This window comes from Anopheles aquasalis, chromosome 2 (genome assembly GCF_943734665.1).
Source record: "Anopheles aquasalis chromosome 2, idAnoAquaMG_Q_19, whole genome shotgun sequence".
NCBI classification, from domain to species: domain Eukaryota; kingdom Metazoa; phylum Arthropoda; class Insecta; order Diptera; family Culicidae; genus Anopheles; species Anopheles aquasalis.
Window position 1 is genome coordinate 67,534,185 of NC_064877.1, and position 23,962 is coordinate 67,558,146.

Below are 23,962 nucleotides of genomic sequence, written 5' to 3' on the forward strand. Positions count from 1 at the left end.
CACAGGATGCGCAGGTAGTGCTCGACCATCCACCCCGGGGCCGCTGGTGCCACGGAAAAGTAAAACAATTGTCAGGAACGGATGTAACACTCGCCCCAGGTGGTAGCGGAAGGGCAACCCAGGAACCAGGATAATACGATAATCAAAAGATTAAATTTAAACTCTCACCGGCGGCGAGGGCCTGGAAACGTGGTACTGGGTTGGAAGGGAAAGCCAAAAGCTGGCCAATGCATGCGCATACCGATTCCGTGGTTGTGGCTCCCGGTGTGTTCAGGTGCATTTAGGAGACTGTCACTTGTAAGGATGGCCGGTAAGTTATGGAAATCCTGCGCTAGGCGGAGCAAGAAAAGAGCATTCCAGCTTTGAGTAATGGAACAGTGGATAAGAAAAGGATAACGATGGCATCGAAGTCATGTTCAATTGCATCTAGTTTCGGGGGAGCTATGCGAAGATTCTGGGAAATAATTGTTCTGTAAGTGCAATGGTGTTTGTCTTGACGATTAGAGAATAGATAAAATAATTGAACTAGATCAAGCAGAGAACGGTTGATCTCTTTTGTAAATGCAGTGAACAAAAATATCTTATTTGTTTGATTTTTAATACGTTACTAAAGCGCAACAAAATTTGATATTTTAGATCCGAGATTCTAGTCAGGAGCTTCAATTTAAAACATAAATCAATCCTGGATTGATTATTTCGACAGAGCGTTTATTCACGTTAGTTCATGTGAATTTAACCAATGAAAATGATTCAAGAACGATACAAATAAATAGCGTTACCACTTCAAAATTACAAAAACATTTACACTGTAGAAACAATTGCAATCGATTAAACTTTTTGTGCCTCTATTGAATATAGTGCCAATTCCATTCTATTGTATATTTTAGCATGAAATGGTTCACCGCTTTCGCTGCTCTATGAAATATATTGCTCATTCACCGCTCTACAACATTTCACACCTCTCTTTGAAGCGCGATGCCGAGCATCCGTCAATACGTGCAACAGTTTTAACATCGCATTCGCATTCTACATTCCAAATTTCATTGTTTTATAAAATCATTTTCTCGTTCGTGCTATAGCATGGAGATGCCACCTCATATTAAAGATACCACGGATACCATTTACCGCCCAACCGTCTCCTGCGGCTCATGATGAATCATCGCGATTAATTTAGCTTAGTAAATAACCACGTTGAAGCACCTCTCGAACCGATGGCTCCGATTCACCATACTAGAGCGCCGCACCAGGCAGCGACCGACGAAACCAAACCGAACCGACGACAAACAACGGCCCAGATACCCGGTGCACTAAGCCAATTATGCCTGCTTCTTAAAGAGCTTTCCGGGCTAACTGGAAGGATTTAAATGGTCCCGCTCACCCGCAACACATGATTATGGCTGTCATTGACAGCGCACCTCATTGAGTGCTGTTGTGTGGGTCCATCGAGCGCCGGCCAGAGAGCACTCAGCGCCGGCGATGATTATGTATCAAATCACTGAGAACGCAAACACCCCCACGCCGAGCACATCACAGCCGCAGCACTTTGGCACCATAATTAACGCTCATAAACTGTCAGATTTTCCGGACCAGATGTACGGTGTGCGATGCAAGCATTTCAATATCCGAACAACCGAGCGACGAACGCGAATGTTCTATTTTGCTGTCAGCATCCTTGACGCTCAACCAGCAGCCCCAACCAGCTGCCGGCATGGAGAGCTGTAATCCTATAAGCACATTCACATACCTCTTTTCCTCCTCCTCCTCCTCCTCCTCCTGTTCACAGTCAATCACATGCACCGACCACTCGACCGCTTCTCAATTATGCACCTCAAGTGCATTTATGTTCGCTTCTCTGGTACTCCAATGAGCGCATCAAGCGCGCTCCCCTGTTGGCCAGCACAGCACCAGCTTTAATGCCAACATTCGATGGTTCCGCATGGGAGTTTTTTGTTTGTTCTGGTGTGGATTGGTTTTTCCTCCAATTCCATTTGGTGCCCTCTGCTTGTGACCATTTAATGACCAGCCAGTTGACCGGTAGCCAACATTCACATGAATGCAATGCAACGATAACGAACCCGGGAGCCGCCCGGGAGCCCATCTGTGCCGGCCGGACCGAGCAGCATAATTTATTCAAAATGTATTACCAACATGATTATCAACGGTGTGGTGCACCGACGGAAACCGACCCCGGGACGATCCGATGCTATCCCGATGCGATGATGACCGGTGCACCGGTGTAAGCTCCACTGTTTACCTTTCGATTAAACTCCTCTAATAAAGTTTCAAAAACAGTATCCACCGTGCGGACCGTGGTTATCGGTTGCTAATGTGTGCATATATTTACTCAGAGCTTTGCTGCGATTAAAAATAGTGCAATGTCCTGTTTACACAGTCAATATTGATAGAGAAATGCAGGCGCTGGCTTGTTTAGCCAAAACCATCCCCCCCCCCCCCCCCCCCTGGGAAATGCAACGATCAACGGAACGGCAAACATCGGGCGTCCATTTGGATTTTTTTTGTTTTTCTAAAACAGAGAATCCATTAGGCGAAGGGGATTCGAACGGTCCTGCTAGCCGCTAATCAAGCATCATGGTTGATTTATTGCACTATTGCTTATTACAAATGAATATCGATGATTGATGAGTGGTCAACATTGTCCGGACGGCATTCCACGACAGGATAAGCGGATTATTCGTAATTAGTATTTTGTTTACTTTGCTTTGTTTGCTCCAATCCCAACAGAACGGGGAGGTTTTTGGTGTGAGTTTGTTTGGTTTAATTTCTAGTCAATGGGCCTCTTGAGCGTACTTTCATTAGCAACAGCATATTTGTTTTTCGAACGCCAGATCGAAAGATTATATTTTATAAGCATTGAGAAATCAACATTGAATGGCCTGGGATCAAGACTTAACAACAGTTCTTTGACGACCATATTATTCAGCGCAACAACACATTAAATAACCCATTTGATTCATTCAAGAACACTGGATTCCGATCGATATTGGTAAAGCAACAATGCGAGGACCTTTGTATGAAATTAATCTGCTGGTTTATGGTTTATGAAACGCTTCCATTACCGATTGAATCCCAACGTACTATACAGCTCAATTGATTCCGATCAATTGATCTTCTAAAACCTCTTCTGATTTCTTACAAGGACGAACATTAAGCTACAGTATTACATCACTTTACTATATCAATTCAAAAACCATGGTTTCTCTTCATAAATTGACAATCCCAGCCCAACTATTATCTTAATGTATCGTTCAAAGTACATAATCACTTTTTATTGAGGATGAATCTCACCTTAATGTACAACTTTAAGGTTTTATTAAAAGTAATTTTTGTATTTTCTCCTTAAAAAAATAAGCAACAATTACTATCGCCAATCTTTAAATACATGTAGCATACACATAGCAGGTAGTTGATAATTGCAACGATAAATCCAGACTGTTAAGGAATTGGTCGCTAGCATATGATTGTAACAGTACACCAAATAATTGTCATTAATCTCAATCCCAACGGACCATGTTTTAACAAAAAGCTAATTCACATACATTGAAGACCGACACCATCTCCTACAACAATACATCACAAGTGCGAAACAATTGTCCGACACTAAACTCGCTCCATTGAACAGGATACACTCTCCAGCGAACGACCAACGGATCATCTTCTGCACGTCGCCCACAACTGCGACCGAGCACGCTCCTTAACATCGAACCACCGCTTTCGATCTACCATGGAACATCTACATCACCTGCCCTGGGCCTGTCCATCAAAGCGATAACCGATGCAACTGCACCGTAGGTACGTAACCCTCTGATCCGGCCTTAAAAGCGAATGCCAAAGAGCAACTGCTCGCCCTGCAAGTGCAGCGCAGGGTGTGCGAAAGTTCCTTCGTAATTGCTTTCTAAACACGTTCCACGGGAACACACTCTGGCTGGAAGCCCCCCCCCCCCCTCACAGGTCCGAGAATCCGATCCGAGACGGATGGATCCGAGACACGGCATTACGGCAGCTCGCAGCAGAAACGCTCTCAAGAACGGCGCATCCAGGGCGGTTCCCTCCCGCTCAGGTTGACTCCCGTGGAGCAGCAGCCGCGCCAGGACATCCGAGGTGTCCCGGGGAACAATTCCCAATTTAGGACACGTTCTGGCGATAAAATTGGTGAACATTTTCATCAGCTTGCATAAATTTGATTAAATGAACTTCACTCGCTCTCGCTTTTGTTGCCGTTTGTTGGTGTAGCCAAATGCGCCCTTCCACGGTGTTGACGGTGGCACTTCTCGTTCCCCGGGAATGGACGGAACGGACGGATAGATGGATGGATGGATGGGCGAGCTTTCTTTGGTGAACCTCTCGGTACACCACACTCGAACTCGCCCTTTGTCCGGGGCGCATCATCTTGCGAGAATATTTTTCACATTTGGCACGTGTCCGTGTCATCGGTCTTGCTGTTGTTGTTGTTGTTGTCGGAGGCATCTTTAGCGGAGCGTTGTTTAACGGAGCGAACGGACGAGCTCCCTTCGAATGTTCCTGGAAGTAGCTGAGTATCACTGCTCTGCCAGGGAAGCACAAAAGCCTATCTTGCTGTTGAGGCGAGCTCGGGGAAGTGTGGGAATTCTGACGAAGGGCCGCCAACAGCCCGAAAACGAAGGCATCTTCCGCCTCCCCATGAAATACCCATTCGCAACCGAATTACGAATGACCACCAGCGTACCCGTGGCAGGCCAATGCGGTGTGTGCGCGCGCGCTCAGGACGAGGAAACAGGCAGCGAACGAATGCGGAACGAACACGCGAAACACGGAAACTGGTGGCCACCCCCGGCAGTCCGTGTAGCGCCGGTGGAGAGAGAATGGCGCCCTCGAATGGCCGGTGTGGCCCCGGGAATGACGGGGAAACGGCCGGAGCGGTAGTAGTATCATCATTTTCTGGGCTTTGGCAGTAATCTAATACATCATCTCATCACGTTCTTTCTCGAGGCCGTCCGGGTATCGCCGTGAGTTGGCCATTTTGCCTTCACGCCCGTGCGTTCCGATCCGTCACTGTTCCCGTCTTCCCAGGCCAAGGATTTTTTTCTGCTTTTATTCTTCTTTTTTTCGTTGCCCTGCCCAATACTGATCTCCCTGAAGGCCTAGCGGTGGTGGTGCTGCTGCTTCCACGAGCGAATGCTGCGGATACTCTCGTTCCCTTTCGTCCGCTAATCCCCTAACACCATCCATGGAGTGGGCGGGCGTTGGTTTTGCCAGAGGAGAGAGCAAAGAAAAGGGAACGAACTGAGGGTGGTGGGAGAGCTGAGAAAATGCGTAACCTGATTTACAATCAACGCAGAGCGGCCCTGATCCGAGACGGGAAAAGGCGCGGACCACCGGCGAAAACGCCCACCCAATCGGACATGCCAGCCTGAAGGCCACAGGCCAGCACTACCCAGCACCATCGAAGCGAAGCACGGAAGCGCGGTGACGGCGGTGGCTACATTAAAGTGGCTACATTGGGCCATCATTGGCTAGAAGGGAAAGATTACGGGATCATCATCATCAGCAGCAGCAGGAATAGAAGAAGCAGCACGAGCATTGATATATTCTTGCGGTGGCCAGGAGATGTGATAGGGCGTTGGATGTGTAAATGGAATGTCATTCTATTCCCCTTCGCTGCACACACCCACACACACTATTATTAATAAAAATTGGCCATAATGAATATTCAATGAAGCGCAAGCGGCAGATCGCATCGCATCATCGGCCGCATCGCATCTTCCCCGTGAGGGCGCAAGAAACCGTGTCCAGGCGCCGCGAGACAATATTAAAATCTGGCCACCGGATCCTTGCCGCATCGATCGGATTGGTTTCTTCGTTTTTTTTCCTCCCGTTATTAGATTGTGGATGTAGGTGAGGGCGGAATGTGGTAGCTGATGGTTTGGGGGGTTCTATTAGCGGCACGTGGCACGCAGTACGTCAATCGTTAAAGATGAAGTTACAGAAATCACATTGCGCTGGCGGATGGATGTACACTGAGCAGGTGCCGGAAATCTGTGCGGTGGCCAAGCTGGAAGATGGTTAGCATAGGATTGTGTTTTCGGCTTGTTCAGCAAAAATCGGTTTGATAAAAAATCGAAAAACAATACAATTTATTTTAACCAAATCCATTCTATGTAAGAAAGAATGGTTTGAAAAGATAATTCTTCTTGTGTGATTGTATATTTATAAAAAAAGGCTTTAGAGTGCTTCTATCCCATCTTGATTGTTTAAAACCCAATTATTTACTTATCAGACACTATATCAAACGAACGGCATTGTCTTTCAGTGTTTCATAAAAACAATAAAGCAACAATACGAGCATCGTTTAACATCACGTAGCTGTGAAGGAAGAACTTAATTAATCAAAACAAGGTGCAAACCCCAAACCATTTGTCGGTGACAACTTCTTAATGTCTTCATATTAACGTAATAAGTTTCTTAATGTATTTTTATTGCTTCATATTTTAAAAGTGCTGGAGTGTCATTAAGGTTAAATTTTGCTATTTGTCTCCATTTTCAAAACGCCTTTGGCCTGTGATAATTACTGAAAAATCTACATTGAGAAGGACATGATGCCTGAAGGTTCTGCAAAGACATTTTTATGATAATTTACGTACATTCAACAGAATTCAATTCAAAAATCTTAAAAAACTTGCGCACCTGATTAACCTTAATTTAAAAATCTTCAAGAAGTTCCCTGACCATTAAATGTGCCAGAATCTCACAACCAGTCCCATATAAGCTTTGATTATTTTTTAGAAGATAAATAAATACTGAAGCTCTAATAGTTGTTATTTAATTTTCGAGTCATGTTAAAATACTACAAATAGACCATGCTAAACCGTTGCCAACACACTGCAACCTTCCAGCATTCCAACAAAGCCGGAGACTTTAAAAAGTATGTTTTTTTTCATGCACCTAAAGCTTCCTATCACCGCAAAAGGAAGCATAAAAATGGAACGAACCATAAGTTAAGAATGGCGCCAATGCTTGCCAAACCCATTCCACTGCACTCCACCCGATTCTCGGTCACCGAGCTACAGCCAAGTGTTCCGCGGCGAACTCGCTCAGCCAAAAGCGGTTCCATTTTCGGGACCTAGTCATGTTATTGCATACCGAGCCAAAAAACATTGCGAACGGAACCGAACCGAAGATGTACATTTACGCGCATAAAGAACGCCGGCATGCAACGTGCCCTGCTACCGTCAGCGTCGAGCCAGCTACGGTGGGGCCGCGTCTGCTCATCGGTACATATCGTACTTCATACAAATTCGAATTTATTCAAATTGGATAGAGGCGAAACCCAACTTTCAACCCATCCCTCTGGGCGCTGGCCGTATAGTGATGAGCATTTTCGCATTCTCGCGCATTCTTGTTGCTTCACCGTCACCCGACGATCCCGGGGCTGAAGTTTGAACTTTCTACCCTGCACGGCCACCAAAGTGGCCGCCCGGAAGTGAGAAAGATGATCCACATTTACGCCACCGCGCCTGCCACACACCCACTCCATTCATTCACCCACTTACGATTTGCATTTATTGGCGGTTTTGCGATGTGTTGTCAAATTTAGTTTTATTTCGTTTTGCATCGACGCCTTCGCCACCCACTCAGGGAGGGGTTGGCAGCGGGCACTTCACGCGGCTCAACGATATGCCTGCGGGTTGAACTTATCGTGAAGACATGCTCCGTTCGCCAACGATGGTACGTTTGTTTCACTTATTGCCCCCAAAAAAGGGATTCCGTTTCCGGTTCACTACGGTCTTGGCTGGCTCGGGCGCACATTTCGATAATTCTATTGCCTTTCCCGGGGCCGTCGTCGGAATCGATTTGGGAGCTGGGAGCTAGCGAAACTTGAGGCACCGAGTGCGGCTCCTTTAAGACGGCCATTTCGTAGGATGATGGTTTTAACCCTTCCGAGGGTATTACTGTTGGGTTCAGCGGAAATGTGGGTTACTTTCGGCTAGGGGTTTCGATTGGATGATGACAAACAGCATGATGGCATACGGAGCATACGCCCGCCCGGCCGATGGTGGAGTATCGAACGATGGAATCATCTGTTTGCGCCCCCGGCTCTATGAAGTGGATTAGTTTTGGTTCCGTCAATTTCGAAGGTACTGTTCGTGCAACATGCGTTCGTTTTATTAAGTCCAACCATATTTCAAATTTAGTTGTACGACGTTCTCGACTACTAACCATGATGCGGCCAGCCTGTGGTGGAACCTTTGCCAACATATGATCGTTGCAATGTTGTGAATCGGAAAATAAGTGTCTGTTTCAGATAATAGGATATGAAGCGATAGACGAATATATTCAAATGTAATCATTTATTTATTTACCGTTGCGTGATGTTCTTAAAAAATCTAATTTTGTATTTTCAACCCATAATTCTACAAACGTAATCGATATGCTATTTTATTGATATCACTTCGAAATACAGTAAACTCCAATACGCGTTTTTACAAGTTGACCTTCTTTGATTTTATGCAACATGAAACAGTGATAAATGAAATTAAAGCAAACTAATGAGAGATAATAAAACCGATTGCCAGTGGCTAATACTTCAATTCATCTACTATCGATTTACATTTGATGCCCGAGATAGACTTGTAGCTAGCGGTTTTCGATGCTTCAGCGGTAATTTCCTTAATAGCATTGGTAACCTTTTTCGGCTCGGTTAAAAACCAAATCCACAGTTTCTGCTTGTACGTTTTGAATTTCTGGCTTTGCTGTAGACGACATAAAAGAACATTGGTTTAGCTTTTCGTGTATATGAATTTAAACGAAAATCTCTCGACCAAAACTTACCTTCAACTCTTCAATATTCTGCACAACATCTTTGCGGACACTCCGTTCATCACGTTCCAGTAGTCCCAGCAAAAAGCTTAGCTGTTGCACCCGCTCCAGATACTCTTGATCATAGAACTGGGGATAACGCAGTGGACCATCAAAAACGAACCGAGACAACAGTTTTTCCTGGGTGGATCTGGAAAATAATTATCAACATTTAGCGCAACTGGTACATCACACCAATTCCTCATATTCTAATACCACTTACAGTTTTTCGAGCACGCTGTTGACCTTTTTGTGGTATTTTCCCTTCGCAATCGATTCCACCTGCTTCATGATGCGTTTCGATAGGCTGGTGAAATGCTGCAAACAGCCTTTCAATCCATTCTCCATTGCTTCCTGTATGGTGCTGCTGTCGGTTACGGTAGCGGATCGAATGAGTGCGGAAAGATGCGTTAGATAGTCGGAATAAGTTTCCTCCAAGCAAGAACTCTTTTCCAGCTGCTTCATCGAGTCGATGCGTTTGAAGCACTTTTTCGATTCCGCATTCATTTCATCGGCGTTGTTGAAACAATTGCGAATCTTCTCCAGGTCCAGCTTCATCAGTATCCAGAGCAGTTCCGCGTTCATCAGTTCCTTCGAGATGCTCTCATCCAGCCGCTGTATGTACTCCAACCGGCTGATAGCCCGATCCAGCTTCGAGCGGTTGGTTTCATACAGCACCGACTCGATCCTTAGCTCGTTCATCTGCCGGATGAGCATCTCGAGATCGGTTTTCAACAGGTCCACGCGCAGCAAATCCTGCTCGTTGCTCTTCTTCAGCTCCAAGCTATGTTTCCTGAAGAATGGAAATGTACAATGTTCCACTCAATATACTCGTATCACTCGCTTATATCATCTCAAACCTACTTTAGCACAGAAACCTTCATCGATATCCATTCATGATCCTCCAAACGGTCTACCAGATGCTTGACGCCTGCATATTCCCGTTTCTCTTCTAGCAATTTCAGTTCTTCCACGTCGAGCCGCGCCTTGATGTCCTCCAGCTCATCCAGTACTTCGTTGTTGCTCAACTCGGTTGACGATCTGAAACCTTCCAAATGTTGTACAGGGAAGTGCTTCTTCACGTACATCTGCAGATACTTTAGGAACTGGTCGCACTTGGCATCAAACTGCTCAAGCGGCATTTGGTACACAAACAGCGGTGGGTTTTGCTGAAAATGCAGACAATCACAAAGCGAATGTTAAGATTTTCATGTTCACTCGCTCTGCTCGCAGGACAAAACTTACCGGTTGCAGGTAGCAGTGATGCAAATCCGCAATTTTCTGTTGTGTTATCAGCTGTTTCTCTTCCAGTCGTTTGGCCAGCGCTAGGCAGCTTTTTTCCTTTTTTTCCATCAAGTACTGCGCATCGATCGTTGCTCGTTCCATTTCAGTCAACTCCTTCGTCAGCAAAATATCCGTCTTTTTCACGTCTTCCATCAACCGCTCATAATGCTCTTCTATCTCCACCATCTGCTCTAGCTGCTGCTCCAGTTCCGCCACATCACGGTCGGTATAATCGAGGATATTAGCGTACTGGGTGTCCAGCTCCTTCAGCATCGCGTCCAGCTCGCTCTCTTCGTGAACATCATCGTGCCGCTTCAGCTCTTCGTAGCTAAAATGGCACTCAATTTCAATCCTCGTAGCACACGCCCCTTGACGAAAGAGAAACTTACTCTCTATCCAGCGTATCAGTGATAATGTTATCGTCGTCTATCTTGGCGAACCAGTCGAAAATCTCGCGGAAGTCCTCATCGTGCACCACCCACATGCGTCGAATGTCGACTCCACCGATCTTTTTCATGATTTCAATGACCTGAAACGAATCACCACGACTGTGTGATGAAATTAATTGAGTTTTACTGCGCGCACCAATAAATACCTTGCCTGTATCTTCCATTTTAGCAGCGATTGTTGAGCGTGCTAGCGGACGGAGAGTGAAAACGGTTTGTTGTTGAAAAAAAACGGTTGACAAGTAGCGCTCAGTTGTGCTCAGTTGCTCAAGTGTGCTGTGGTTTTTTTGCTCAAAACTGAGCCACACAACCACTCGAATCGCTAAATCTCGAGCAATCTGCCCGACCCCGTTGACACAGAACATTTTCTCGCTCCTGTTACAGCGCATCTAGACGGTGCGAGAATTTCCTGAGAATGAGAAGAGAATGAGAATTGAGACTGTCAAATCCATACAAATCCGAACCGAGAATGCATTCGCCCGTGTAGAAACTGAGAATACAGCGAGCCTGAGGCTCAGCTGAGCTACCTGTCAAACTATTTGTCATTGCCTGTTATTTTGACAACAAACCGATTCTCGGGCCAGGCTCAGCAAAATTGAGCAATTCTTGAACCTGAGAATCGTTTCACCGTCTAGAGGCGCTGTAACAGGAGAAAATGTTCTGTGTCAACGGGGTTGACAGCCAGTGCAACAAAAAAAAACAAATCGTGCAAAACAACGAAAACCAAAGATTGTGAGAAATGGCAGAATCATTAAAAGGTAAAAAGCTTATTAAATCGAATCTGGATCTTCCATTTTCACCTGCGAATCCCCTTTGCCTGCTGTTTAAGTGCCCCCTTCGGCAGCGTGCATCAATCATCCACTGTTTCTAACTTGTCCTTGTTCTTTTGTTTCCAACCTGGGCCTTTCCCGGACCGCTCGCACCGATGATGAATAATCGTACTTCACGGCGTGCCAGTGTAAGTTGTGAGAAGTCGGATTTTGATAACCAAACCATGACTGTAACGATGTTTTTGTCCCCTTCACAGAATCGTTGTGCTGGCCATGCTTGGCTCGATCGGAACGACCATGATCCTTCTGGCGTGTGCCCTTCCGACGTACAAGTAAGAAGGACTTTTAATTTAATTACGCCCTTACCTTATGGTTGTCCGTGTTTCTTGCTTTCAGCGTGTGGTGGCCATTATTTGTGGTAATCTTCTACATACTATGCCCAGTGCCGACGATGATTGCGAAAAGAATCCAGGATGGAGATGACGGCGTTCGCCCAAATAATGCAATGTTTGCTACAATTGGAATCGTCTTGAGCAGCTTCGCCTTGCCCATCGTTCTGGCCCGTGCTGGAGTGGTAAGCAGCCGTTTACAATTCGTTTGCCCCTGTCGCCTTTTACTTTCCCTCTTTTGCCCCGTAATTGACCTGTCGCATTTTACTTTTCCTTGCCAACAGATTCAATGGGGTGCTGGTATCCTCACACTGGCCGGTAATGCCGTAGCATACACATCGCTTTTGGCGTATCACTTTGGTTTCGAATCCGGTGATCCGAGCATGTGGTGAAGTGGAACCCCCTGAAGGCATTCGCATTCGTTACTCGTCAGTTTCCATCGGCATCCATTCATACCGGACTCTTAAATTCATTGCCTGATATGTTTCGTAAAGCACCTATGTATACATGCAGCACGAAGGGTCTGATTTAATTTATAAGGCACTTTCACGTTTTCTTTTCTTCCGGTATGAATCGAATAGAACGGGTTTTATCTTTTAAAACCAACCAACACACTAGCGTTATTTTATACATATTACTCAATTCATACAGAATAAAAATGTGATGATCAGAAATTATCATTTCATGATCGTTTCATTTCAAGCAATCGAAGCAGCTTCGAATTAGCTTCCGCTTCCAAGATTTCTAGTTTGAAAGAATCGCGAATTTACAGCTTCACCTCTCGCGCTGCGTCGATATCGCTGGTATTCGATAAAAATGTGTTCAAACGTAATCCGGTAACCGGATTGTGGATTGTAGCGGCCCTAAATGACGAGTTATTTACACGATTTTATGCCTGCAAACACCATTTCAAGGATGTATACCAAAGCCAAAAAAGGTAAGCGGGTGCTGCTTGCAACGGAAAAAAACATGAAAATCACCGTTTAAAAAATAGAACATAAAATCCATATCTATAAAAGGATTCTTGATATCAGCTGCCCTGAACGCATGCGAAATCATAAAAACCCTAATCCAAGAAATATAAAATTATGGTCGCGAATCTGCATCGAAGCAAGCTGCGCACTGTTACGTAAGCACGAGGTTGTCCTGGGTGACAGGATTATTCCCGCCGAACATCATTTCCGCTCGAGCATCAAGGTAGGCATCGCGCAGCGAGACGAAGCAGTTTTTGCCAGAAAACTAGAATAGAACCGTGAACTTCTTTACGCTCTACAGTAAGTACGATGAGAACTTCTTCTAACACTTCTTCTTCACTTAAGACAATGCAATGAACAATTTGTTCTTCACTCTTATCCAAGGAAACAATGTTGGCTGCGTTACGGGATTTGAAGAAGCACAACCAAATCATGAAAGCCATGTTGCAGCACCGCAAGCACATCGCGGATGGTGCCGTTGCGCAATCGAAGATGGCTGTTAGGAAGCGCTTCGAGTGTTCGGTATGCAAGAACCGTTTCGTCCTGCAGAGCGGCCTACAACGGCACCGAGAGAAGTACCATCCCGTACCACAAACGATGGAGGAAAGTAAGCCGTATCTCCTGGCAGCGGCCCTGAAGTGTATGATTTGCGGAACGATTTTTCCCGATGTTGATCGATACCACCAGCACGTGAATGGGCACAACTGGGATAAAATGCTGGCCAACTTACCATCCTGGGCAGCGAATCGTTACGGAACCATTTTCAGCCAGCATTTACGTATCATCACCATCAACATGGTGCTCCTGTGCGAATACTGTGACGCATTTTTCTCCGACGAAGGCTCACTGTTCTATCACGAATCATTGCACAGCCCGTCGCACGGTTTTGAATGTCTCCTGTGCGAGAAGGTTGGCTGCAATCTGCAGCAGATCAAACTGCACCGTAACGGTGAGTGCAGTTTGTACGAAAAATACCAGATGCAAAGCTTTCCCACACTCCCGAAGCAATACTGCTGCAACGTTTGCTGCAACCTGTTCGACAATCTGGACAGCCTGTTCATCCACCGCATCGATTTTCACCATTACTTTCCGCGTATGGTTGTTGGACAATTGGATATCATATCTGGTGAGAGCTTGCTGGCGTTGAACTGTGAGATTTGCTGTGCTGTGTTCCCAACGCTGGCGCAGCTACTAGAGCACCGTAGCAAGGAACATGCGAGCGTGCCTGTTGCGCCGACTAAACCAAACGTGCCGCAGGTGAAGCGTAAACCTGAGACCGACCTACCGAAAGGTGACATCGAAGGGAAGACTAATGAATTGGCCCGGCCATATCTGTGCGAAAAGTGTGGCAAAACGTACACGCAATCGAGCCACCTGTGGCAGCACCTGCGCTTCCACAACGGTATCCGGCCATTCGGTTGCCCGATGAAGGGATGCCAGCGTCGCTTCACCATCCGGCCGGATCTGAACGATCACATCCGCAAGTGCCACACCGGGGAACGACCTTACCTCTGCGAGATCTGCCACAAACGGTTCCTGACCGGTTCCGTTTTCTACCAGCACCGGTTAATCCACCGTGGCGAACGGCGCTATGGATGCGGAGATTGTAGCAAGCGGTTTTACCGCGCGGACGCCTTGAAAAACCATCAACGGATACACACCGGCGAAAAGCCGTACGAGTGCAGCTTTTGTGACAAAAAGTTCCGTCAACGTGGTGATCGTGAGAAGCATGTTCGCGTTAAACATTCCCGAGACTGAGTGCAATTTACGGTAAATGGCCAACGGGCCTCTAGAATAGAATAGACTCTCGAGAGTAACTCCATTGTAATCGACTGATCTCAACGCGAAACTCTAGTATTATTCATTTTAACTTTTAGCTAAATTATTTAACTTATCATCATCCTTTTTAAACTAATAAAGACAACCAACTTGTCTTGTAACCGTCGTTTGGGCACGTGCCCATTTCAAGCACACGTGTTTCTTTTCCTCCCAACCATATTGGTCCTTCGCTCTATTATCTGATTGAGTTTTGTTCAAGAACCGAACGAAATGACGCGTCAAGATGTATCAAATTATCTTTTGCTTTCAGCAACACCACCGATACCGATAACAGGGCAAAAGTTTCAAAGTTCTTCCACCTCCTTGGCTCTTTATCAACGCTCTACACGCTCGGCAACGTGTCCACACTTCTCGCTTGCTACTACACCGTGTATCGCCATGCCAACAGCTTCAGTGCCATTCGTTGTAAGAATCTGGTAGCAACGCCAGCTGTCCCGAAGTAATCGAGCATAAAATTGCAAGGCAACGGCTACGCTGCCCGGCTAAAGCTCAGCGAAGCATGCTGGCGGAAGGAGGAAAACGTGGCAAACGAGGGTCGAGACGTTATCGCAGAACCCGTGCCACGGTGTAAATATAGCGTAGAGTAGATGGTGTTTTCCGATTGAAATGATAATTATACGTTCGCTTCGTAGCTTTCGTGGCGCTTGGAGTTGTTGGAGAGCGCGCCGATTCACTCTATCACGAGGGGGGTGCTAGGATGTGGGCAGGATAGTGGCGAGCGACGAGTAGCCACAGCCGTCAACTGCCCTCGGTAGCCATTCAATCAATCCCAGAGCAGAGTATGGCGAAATCATCGCCCTATTGACTTCGAAGGCCGGGTATCCTGGAATCAAATCGGGAAGATCGGTGGTCCACATGCAACAAATGGCTGCATCAGCTGGGTGGTATCTTCGCGGAGGGGTGCCCCAGTTGGGGGGACCTCGGGCGCCCGATCGGATCCCGACCAGCATCGGATGTTCTGTTCGGTTTCACCCCCTCTGTTCGTGGGTTGTATAAAAGGAGCGCTCTTATCGCACCGGCCGCTCAATCGGACGCCAGTTGTTATCAAGTGCGGGAGACACGGTCCCTGGCAGTGTGTTCCTTAGTGCCTCAGTGTGTCTCTGGATTCCAGGATGTGCCAATGTGAAGACCTTCAGATGGCCCGGGCCACCTAAGGATACCATTTCCACCTTGTGCATTAGTGCGCCCAGTGTTCGGTGTGTGCTTCTGCGGCCTTCTAGTAGTGTTTCCGGCCAGGCACTAAAGAAGTTGAAGGTAGTGAAAAGGAGACTGTTAGTGCGCTCTGAGCGTCATCTTCAAGTAGTTGCACACCTGTTGCTTTAGCTGTTCAGTGGCCCACACTCAAATCGGCTCAACGATGCTGCCAATCGTTTCTTGATTTTGTTTACCCAAACCAACAAGTTGGAGAACTGTGGAAGCCCGGCAGGGATAAGAGCGGGTGTAATTTAATTGAAAACTGCGCCCAACAGGGAACGTGTAATATAAAAGCTGCTACCTTCAGTGCTCGTCACACGTGTCACACTGCGTCCGGGGCACCTGGGTGTTTGATGGCCGTTGGTACCTTCCTTCTCGAGGCTAATGTAATTTGCGCCCGTGATTGTGATCCGTACGTACCAGGGACAAGATTCCCTTGATTGATAGTTACACCAGGATGCACGGACAAAGGACGTGCGAGGAAATGTAAAGTGATCCAGGACACGGTGAAAGACGAGGCACCGATGGAATGCCGGTGTTTAGCATATCAATGGCAATACAATTTGTAGACCAGATCAAATGAAACGAGCTGGAAATGGCGGATATTTAATCTGGTGATTGATTCCGAACGGAGGTGTCCAACGCACGTCCACGTGAAGGACACAACGCAGCCCGTGAATGCAACAGGTGGTCTGTATGCTGCATAACGTTGTCAAAAAGCGCCAACTAATAGCAGAACGACGATGTGAGAACAGAACCATAATACCAATGCTCACTATGTTCTTCACGGCTCTTCGTGGAGGCTGATGATAATGATGCTGATGAGAATCATCACCGTTCTTTCGGTGTCCTTTTGTCTTCTCGGCAAACCAGTTTGGTGACGATGTTCACAATCTGTGGTCTGTGATACGAACACGGGTCACGACGAATCAGCCAGCCACGGGGCCAGACGCAAGAATCTTCGCAGCCCCTTCACGGTTCACTTCGTAGATCCATTCTCCATCGGTACATGGGAAGGTTTTGGGCCAGCTCTACTATGATATCGTTTTGTCCCTTTGTTTTTTCCACTCGCCACGGTTCATCTGGTTAGTCTGTATTTATCTTTCATTTTTCACCATTTTTCGTTTTGCGCTTCAGCTCTACCGTGATCCTAAACATACTCCTCGGGATCTCGGGTACGCGCCATACCATATCCTTCGCTTCGGAAGGATAGATGGGATACGTGACTATGCTGCCTGTTTGTCTAGTACCGGTTGTTTTATCCCATTGCCCTGCCAACTATCGTGCTGGAAAGCATGGAATCCGGGATTCATGATTCTTTGTGCGACGCTGAAAATTGAATGTGTCACGGATAGTGCACGTTTCACCCGGATGGAGAAACAGAGGAGAAGAAATGGAAAACATTTTTTATCATTTTCACTTACACGCGAACAAGATTATCAAACGTGAGGACAAGTGTTTCAGGACGCGGGAATCCCGCGATAAGGTTAGAGAAAATCATTTAAAGCATTTCCACCATTCGTTTGCTACTGTACTCTCCAATTAACACGATCAAGTAGGCACCGAGTGGTGCCTACAAAGTGCGCTGCCTTATGACCCGGTTCACCCTTGATATCCTTGCTCCTAGGATGCTCCAGATAAGGGCACTACAGCGCGCTCGCAGACACAGTATCACTCGCTGAAGCGATAGATAGCGAAAAATAAAACAAACGATCTGGAAAATCGGTCAACCAACGGCTCGTGAAGCTATTAGCTCGCTGGCGACGCACCGCACCCACAGTGTCCCCAGTGCCCCCCTCCAGGCCATAGTAATATGCCCTGCGCCGATTATTGTATCCGAATTTATGCGAAGAATTAATTTGTAAATAACTACACTTTATTTGCTGCTCATGCAAATGTGGCTACCATGCGCGCGCTTTGCAAGGCGTAAAATGGGGACGGTGAAGCGAACGAGAGCATCGCGTGACATTCGCGGCGCACCAAGTCAGCAGCACCGACTCGGCCACCGCCAAGGGATGACACTCCCTGTTACCATTGGCACGCAGCAGGCAGCAGTGCAGGAACCGGTGGCAGCAGTGGCGCTACTGGCGCTGACAGTGCAATAAGTGTGGACCTCCCGGACAGTGCCTTTCGCAGGCGTTTGGCGCGACAGTTGGCCGTGAAATTGGTGTTGAAGCCGAGCCCGAAGTCCCGAAATAGTTCTCTGAATTCCGCGATGGCTTACGTGGCTTACCGGTGGTTCGTGGTGGTGGTCGTGTTGCTGCTGCTCCAGTGTACCCTTCTCCAGACGGCCCTCTGTGGCCCGTCGGAAACGCACCGTGACCGTCGACCGGCCGGTCGCTCGCTCGAGGATACGGAACTTGGTATGCTGCTCAGCAGCCTGTGCGAGACGAATTGTGACGGTGAGGGAAGCGATTACAGTCTCGAGGAGGACGAATCCGGCATTTTAGTACCGGCGGTGGCATTGGTGGGCGGTGTGAAGAATGGAACTGGTGCGACCGTCGGCGCCACCGCTCCGGCGACGAACCGGATTCAGAAGCGTAGCCTTAACAAGCTGGAGGTGGCCCCGGTGCCAAAGGATGCCAACTATACCGTGTACTACGTCGGTGTGCTTATGGCATCGCATTTGGGTAAGTTTTACGCCAGGCCCGTGTCTACGTTGCAGGTAAGCTGCACCATAAACTGAACTGGAGATAAACTGCTGTTTGTTTTTAATCCACCACTGCACAGATTCTCCGTTCGATCTCGAGCGTTGCGGACCTGCCATCGACCTGGCGCTCGATATCGTAAACCACAGTCTCAAGAAGGCACACAACGTGCAGCTCCTCAAGGTGCAGGCAGCGTAAGTGTTCATTCGCCGGTTCCTGGCCATTAAAGCATTCGTTTAACAGTCTCTCTTTATTTTTAAATGGTGCAAGTTCTCGAGATTCTTCACATTAAACATGGTTGCAGAATAGTTTGATAAACGATACATAAAATACTGTAGCCAAGATACTAGAATTTTCTTTTCAATTGCTAGTCCATTATCATCTACTGTATAGCACAGAAATGGTGATTTAAAGGAAAATGCTCATAGTTTTTAGTAACACAATAAGTTTCTTTCTATTTTTTAAATAATATATATTCACTCCAGCCATGAAATTGTTTGGCTGGTGTTCCAAATACAATACAATAGCTGCTTATGCATATTATTTGTATGTTTTTAAATACCTCACTATAACCCAACTACTTACAGGTACACTGGGAATAGTAGTACAAGTTCAAACAGTATAACGCGTGAGGTTTTTTGTTAATAAACCAATAAGCATTTTCTCTGGAGGAATTTCGTGATATAATTTTCCAAAACGATGCCGCTGCCCCAAAAAAGTGAAGCCTCAATGGTTCTTCAATGTTACATTAGGTTGTCGATTAGTTTCCGACCACGCTTTATCCTCATTAAATTGTTTCTACGGAACAAACAAACCAAATTTTGGAAACATCACTTCAAGATTATGTCGATAAACATAATTATAGCAATTATTATATAAATTGTGTCAATGAACATAATTTGAAACTACCCTAAACCTTCGTATTATAGTTTGTTGGTGTTAACGGTATTCAATTTGACTCCAATTGTCCTTGATATTTCATAGATTGTGCATTTATCGAATGTTGCATAAATACGCAATGAAATGCATCATGTTCCATCAGAGCTCCGAGATTGTTCAATCAACAACCGCATGCTCATCTCTATGCGTTTTCATTGGGAAATCATGTTAATTTAAAGCCCCCCATAATGCTGCTCACCGCTCACCCCAAAATTAGTCTCCATCAAGGCAATTCACGTTTCAGGATTGTTTTCGTTTTTTTACTCGGTCACAAAAATTCCATTCATGGCCAGCAAGCAGCCAGATCTGAGAGGAGAAGTGGCCTGGAGCTGGAAACATTATGGTGTGGTAACCTTTGCAATCGAGCAACAAGCGGTTTTGGGCCACTCCCTAGTATGGCAAGCAATCGTGCGATGTACGTGAGATGATTGTAATTCCTGAAATTTTGTCCCTTTCGCTACCGCCTTCCGTTCGTTTATCCAAACAGCAGCACAGAGCGTAGAATGTAGTGTTTTTTTTATTGGGGGCCAGCGGTTCAGCTTTGCTATCATCATAGGGCCGTTTGCGGTTCACTGTGATGTGCTGTGTCCTGTTGCTGACCTCTTTACGCCCTCCGCCTCACGCGACGTGTGCATCCTCATTTCGGGCAGATGTCACCTCGAGAAGTAAATAGGCATACTTATGTAAATGATGTGTTGTTGTCCCCCTTTTTGCGTGCACCGGACACACCCACCCAGACACCACATACTGGCCTCGAAAAGGCGAGCTCCAGCAGCGTAAAGGAATTGTTTATTTTATTTTGGGTTTTCCTTCGTCAATCAAACTCCCAAAAAGGGCTGGCGCCAGCATGATGAAGGGTAGAATTAAGGGAAGAGGTCACCCCAAAATTGTCGCCAACCAGCCTCCCCACCCAGCCAGTGGTGGCGGTCGAGAAAGGAAAACAAAGCTCCAGAGATCTTTTCTTCATTTCGTGCGCTCCTTGTTTGCGTGTGGCTTACGAGACGAGGCTCTATCTCTAAACGTATCTCACGCTCTAGCATCTCAGACAGTCGATTGTTTCGTTCGGTTATGTGTTTTATTGACGGAATTTTGCACCAATTTCTCTCCACAGTTCATCGAGAAGCTTGTTCTCATCTTAAAATCTTATACAAAATTACATTTTGATGGCTTTAACTTGCATTTCTGGTGGTAGATCCTCAAATTTAGACGCATTTGATTTTTTTTAAAGATTCAATTAATGCCATCGCCTAATCTTTTCCTGTTCCTCCCTGTTCCCCACAGCTACGCTTCTTGTTCGGGTTCCAAGTCGCCAGGATTGGCCGCCGATATGCATTTCAAGTACAGCGTGATCGCCTTCATTGGACCGGCTTGTGCCTTTGCCCTCGAACCGGTAGCCCAGCTGGCCGACTACTGGAATACACCCATCATCACCGGCATGGGCGATCAGGTAGGCCAAAGCGAAACCACCGACCGATGCCACCGACATCCGGAACACGGTTCGCGATGACGGTGAAAGGACAAATTCATTAAGAAGAGGAACAATTTCGCAATTAATGCTTAATCTAGCGTAAGACAATCTAGCCTTAAAGGGCTCGTGTCTCTCGTCGGCCAACATCGTCGGCTAAACTCGCCGCCCATTACTTCATTTTATCGCAGCAGCCATGTCCTGCGACAGGATCATTTCCTTGATTGCTGCCTATCACTCTGGTTAGCGGCCACGCCATCTTCGATCCCATTTGCGAGGCTGGCTTAATCTCGCATTCTTCCACTGTGGGTGTCTGTGTGTCTAAGCTGCTATTAAATGTCATCATCATGTCCCATCTCGGTGGCCCACTGGGCCCGGGGCTGATATCTTTTCTCATTTCCTGCTCTCCTCTGTCTGTTCCGTCGCCACAATCGTTGGTCGTGATTTCTATAAATACAATGCGCCCGGGAATGCGCCGATCAGGCCCAGATCACGGCCCATCACGCAATGCATGTCATTTGGCTTCGCTTGATCTTCGGTCACCACCATCCATTCCCCGTGGGTCAACGTTGTGGCTCAATCAGGCCCCCTGCCCGCCATCGTCGGAGTGGACAGAAAGACAAAAGCCGGGGGGCTCGTGTGTGCCGAAGAAAAATGGCCCATCATTCCGTTAAACCGATGCCAGGCCAATGCCTGGCATCCAATCACTTTGCTTTTCTCTTGCCAGTGCGTCCAAGCGTCCCAGAAGCACAAGAAAAAAACTCACAAGTCGGTGGCTAATGGGGCAGAAATGTCCGCCTGAATGGATGAATGTCCTTTTATCCGATCCGGCTCACGTTTTGCTCCGAGAATTGCACCGCCTCCACAGGCGCACAGGCTGGCTCCTATTGCAAGGAACTTACTCCTTACTTTCCCTGGCGGCTAGGATCTCGCATCGAATCATCGTTGCACCACTCCACCCGGAGGGCCTCGGTTCAATAGGGGTTCAATAAATCGACCATGTTATGCGCATAAATACATAATTTCTCAGGAGGATTATTAAGCCAACCTTGTGTGCTGTGTGCAGTTCGTGTCTTTATCTTATCGAACGATATTGGAACTTGCTATAAACTCTGCTTTAACTGGGAAAATTTCAAACTTCCGGTTCTATAAAGCGGCCATTCATGGGTGTAGTAGCTCTTGGCAACATACTGTCTGGCTTTTTAACCTTTTTTATTTGAGTTTCTTTAAGTATGTTTCACATAATTCCCCTTCTAAACGTAGCTTAAATCTTATTTAATATAAAGTAACCCATTTCCCCATCTTCCTCATCTTCCCCATCTTCTCTATTATTGCTTTTCTTGTTAAGTATTTATCGTTTTCAATGCTGATCAGTGTACAATTACATTTCCTTTTAAAACTTTTGTTTGCTTTTCATTTTCCTTATTTTCATGTTTCCTTCCATTGCAAATGTAGTTTCTCTCCATTTTCTATCGTTAATTCACTTAGTTTCTCTATTTATGTGAACACCTATGCTACGTTACACCTTGTGTCAAACAATGCACTTCTTAATTGGCTCTCGGCCAGCGACTCACCACGGTAGCATAAGAATAAGTAGACGTCAAGCTCAGTGGCGATTGATATCGTGTGTCAACGGGCGGTTGTTCGTGGTGCGGTGGGAGGTGTCGCAATCACGCTAGATTGCAAAGGAAAATTATAGTTCCATCACCTCCACTCGGGAGCGAACGAGCGTGTTCGAGACGTCCCATTCTCTGCCAAGACATGCTAACGGTGTCCTTCTTCTGTTCTGTCTTGCTTGCCTCATCTCTCCGTTCTCGTTAGCCACCGTCCGAAGGTGAACTCTCGGTGACATCCGGCATATTGGGTCGGTTGAGCAACAGGTGGAAAAACGATAGCTCGGTAAGCGTGTCTGTGTATTTCATGACGGGAGAGGTATAGTTGTGCGGGGTGTGTTTGCGAGGGATTTGTTTTATTTATCACCGCTTCTGTCTTCCTGCCCGCCCGCCTACACCCACCGATGGGTCATTTAGGGCATTTTTAAGGACAAATCCCGCTACCAAACGCTGACCCGCACATCGTACTGCCAGTGCCGGCTGAAGCTGGTGTTCTCGAGCATCTTCCGGCAGTTCGGATGGCGCCACATTGCCCTCATCATCGACCGGTCCGATCTGTTCTCGCTGACGGTCGGCAAGAACCTCGAGTACGGGCTGAGGGACGAGGAGCTGCTCAAGTTTGTCCGCGAGCTCGACGGCAACGAGGAGGAGGACATCGAGGCGTACCTGACGGATGCCGCCATGTACGCCAGAGGTTCGTGTTGCATGCGCATTTCCATTCCAAGAGCCCGCACCATCTCCATACTCGAAATGTGTTGAATTAGCATTAATTTCTAATTAGCCGCTAATTTAACGTAATGCCGTTGGGCGTGAGCATCGGTAACCGGCGTCACGTTTCCCGGGGTAGCTAATAGTCCGTTCGAATATTCATTTGTTTGTGTCCTCCATTTTACGCAACAAACAAGCACAGGAAAAAAGCTGATTTAGTTAGTGAGATGACATAATATACTTTTCCTACAATTTTCAGTGTTTTGTTTCTTTTTTAATAAGAAATACTTCTTATTATCATGGGCAGATTTGAAGCAAACAATGTTTGAAAATCACTTGCTTTAAATTATCAAATTCAATTTATTGGTAGAAACGTATTTTACAGTAACGTAATTCAGTCAAGAGCATAACAACAATAAACTATTCTAAAACATGCTTCTTCAATGTAGCATCTTAAGCATAAAACGAAGAAAACATCGGCAGATTAGGCATTCATAGTTACATGATGCAGTAGAATAAACATTGGTCTAAATTGAAAAGTTATGCTTAGAAACAAAATTGTAGGTAGGGTATCATAAAGCAGATGCTTTTAAAGATATTCCATCAATCGACTTTTGTTTCGGAAATTGAAGCTCATTTCAATCGTTTAGTTAATTTATGAAGGTATACAGGGTGCGCCATCAGGTCCCCTAATTTAAATTTGAATAACTCTGTCATTTTCAAGGGATTTGGACAAACAGACACAGTTTCTGAATCGTCAGTCTATGCCATTTTAGTAATAAACCACTTCACGTTAAAAAGAAACGGACAGAAATTGTCACACTTTACATTGAAAATAAT

General features: G+C 46.3%; 4 protein-coding genes across 4 annotated transcripts in view; 3 read left to right on the forward strand and 1 right to left on the reverse strand.

Moving 5' to 3' along the window:
- Positions 1 to 8,363: 8,363 nt before the first annotated feature.
- LOC126572971 (augmin complex subunit dgt3) lies at positions 8,364 to 10,792 on the reverse strand. Its single transcript, XM_050232720.1, has 7 exons — positions 10,733 to 10,792; positions 10,527 to 10,666; positions 10,099 to 10,465; positions 9,718 to 10,022; positions 9,077 to 9,646; positions 8,827 to 9,004; positions 8,364 to 8,747 (listed from the first exon to the last, which is right to left on the reverse strand). The coding sequence occupies exons 1-7, from the start codon at positions 10,748 to 10,750 to the stop codon at positions 8,574 to 8,576; spliced, it is 1,752 nt and encodes a 583-aa protein (XP_050088677.1). The 5' UTR covers positions 10,751 to 10,792; the 3' UTR covers positions 8,364 to 8,573.
- A 620-nt stretch (positions 10,793 to 11,412) lies between these two features.
- On the forward strand, positions 11,413 to 12,416 carry LOC126572987 (leptin receptor gene-related protein). Its single transcript, XM_050232743.1, has 4 exons — positions 11,413 to 11,541; positions 11,611 to 11,685; positions 11,750 to 11,927; positions 12,027 to 12,416. Exons 2-4 carry the CDS (start codon positions 11,627 to 11,629, stop codon positions 12,132 to 12,134), a joined length of 345 nt encoding a protein of 114 aa, XP_050088700.1. The 5' UTR covers positions 11,413 to 11,541; positions 11,611 to 11,626; the 3' UTR covers positions 12,135 to 12,416.
- A 732-nt stretch (positions 12,417 to 13,148) lies between these two features.
- Positions 13,149 to 14,474, forward strand: LOC126569552 (testis-specific zinc finger protein topi-like). Its single transcript, XM_050226727.1, has one exon. The coding sequence runs from the start codon at positions 13,149 to 13,151 to the stop codon at positions 14,472 to 14,474; it is 1,326 nt and encodes a 441-aa protein (XP_050082684.1).
- Positions 14,475 to 15,614: 1,140 nt separating this feature from the next.
- Positions 15,615 to 23,962, forward strand: part of LOC126568916 (atrial natriuretic peptide receptor 1) — a 14,093-nt gene continuing 5,745 nt past the window's right edge. The window contains exons 1-6 of the mRNA XM_050225608.1: positions 15,615 to 15,809; positions 17,674 to 18,379; positions 18,480 to 18,591; positions 20,618 to 20,783; positions 22,623 to 22,700; positions 22,832 to 23,108. Coding sequence (XP_050081565.1) covers positions 17,965 to 18,379; positions 18,480 to 18,591; positions 20,618 to 20,783; positions 22,623 to 22,700; positions 22,832 to 23,108 — 1,048 coding nt within the window. The 5' untranslated portion in view covers positions 15,615 to 15,809; positions 17,674 to 17,964. The remainder of the gene's footprint in view (positions 15,810 to 17,673; positions 18,380 to 18,479; positions 18,592 to 20,617; positions 20,784 to 22,622; positions 22,701 to 22,831; positions 23,109 to 23,962) is intronic.

Coding starts and splice junctions, on each gene's coding strand:
- LOC126572987 (XM_050232743.1), top strand. CDS start 11,627: ATGCTTGGCTCGATCGGAACGACCATGATCCTTCTGGCGTGTGCCCTT. Junction 11,686..11,749: donor TGTGCCCTTCCGACGTACAA/GTAAGAAGGACT, acceptor TCTTGCTTTCAG/CGTGTGGTGGCCATTATTTG. Junction 11,928..12,026: donor TTCTGGCCCGTGCTGGAGTG/GTAAGCAGCCGT, acceptor CCTTGCCAACAG/ATTCAATGGGGTGCTGGTAT.
- LOC126569552 (XM_050226727.1), top strand. CDS start 13,149: ATGAAAGCCATGTTGCAGCACCGCAAGCACATCGCGGATGGTGCCGTT.
- LOC126572971 (XM_050232720.1), bottom strand. Junction 9,647..9,717: donor ATGAAGGTTTCTGTGCTAAA/GTAGGTTTGAGA, acceptor TCCATTCTTCAG/GAAACATAGCTTGGAGCTGA. Junction 8,748..8,826: donor AGAATATTGAAGAGTTGAAG/GTAAGTTTTGGT, acceptor TGTCGTCTACAG/CAAAGCCAGAAATTCAAAAC.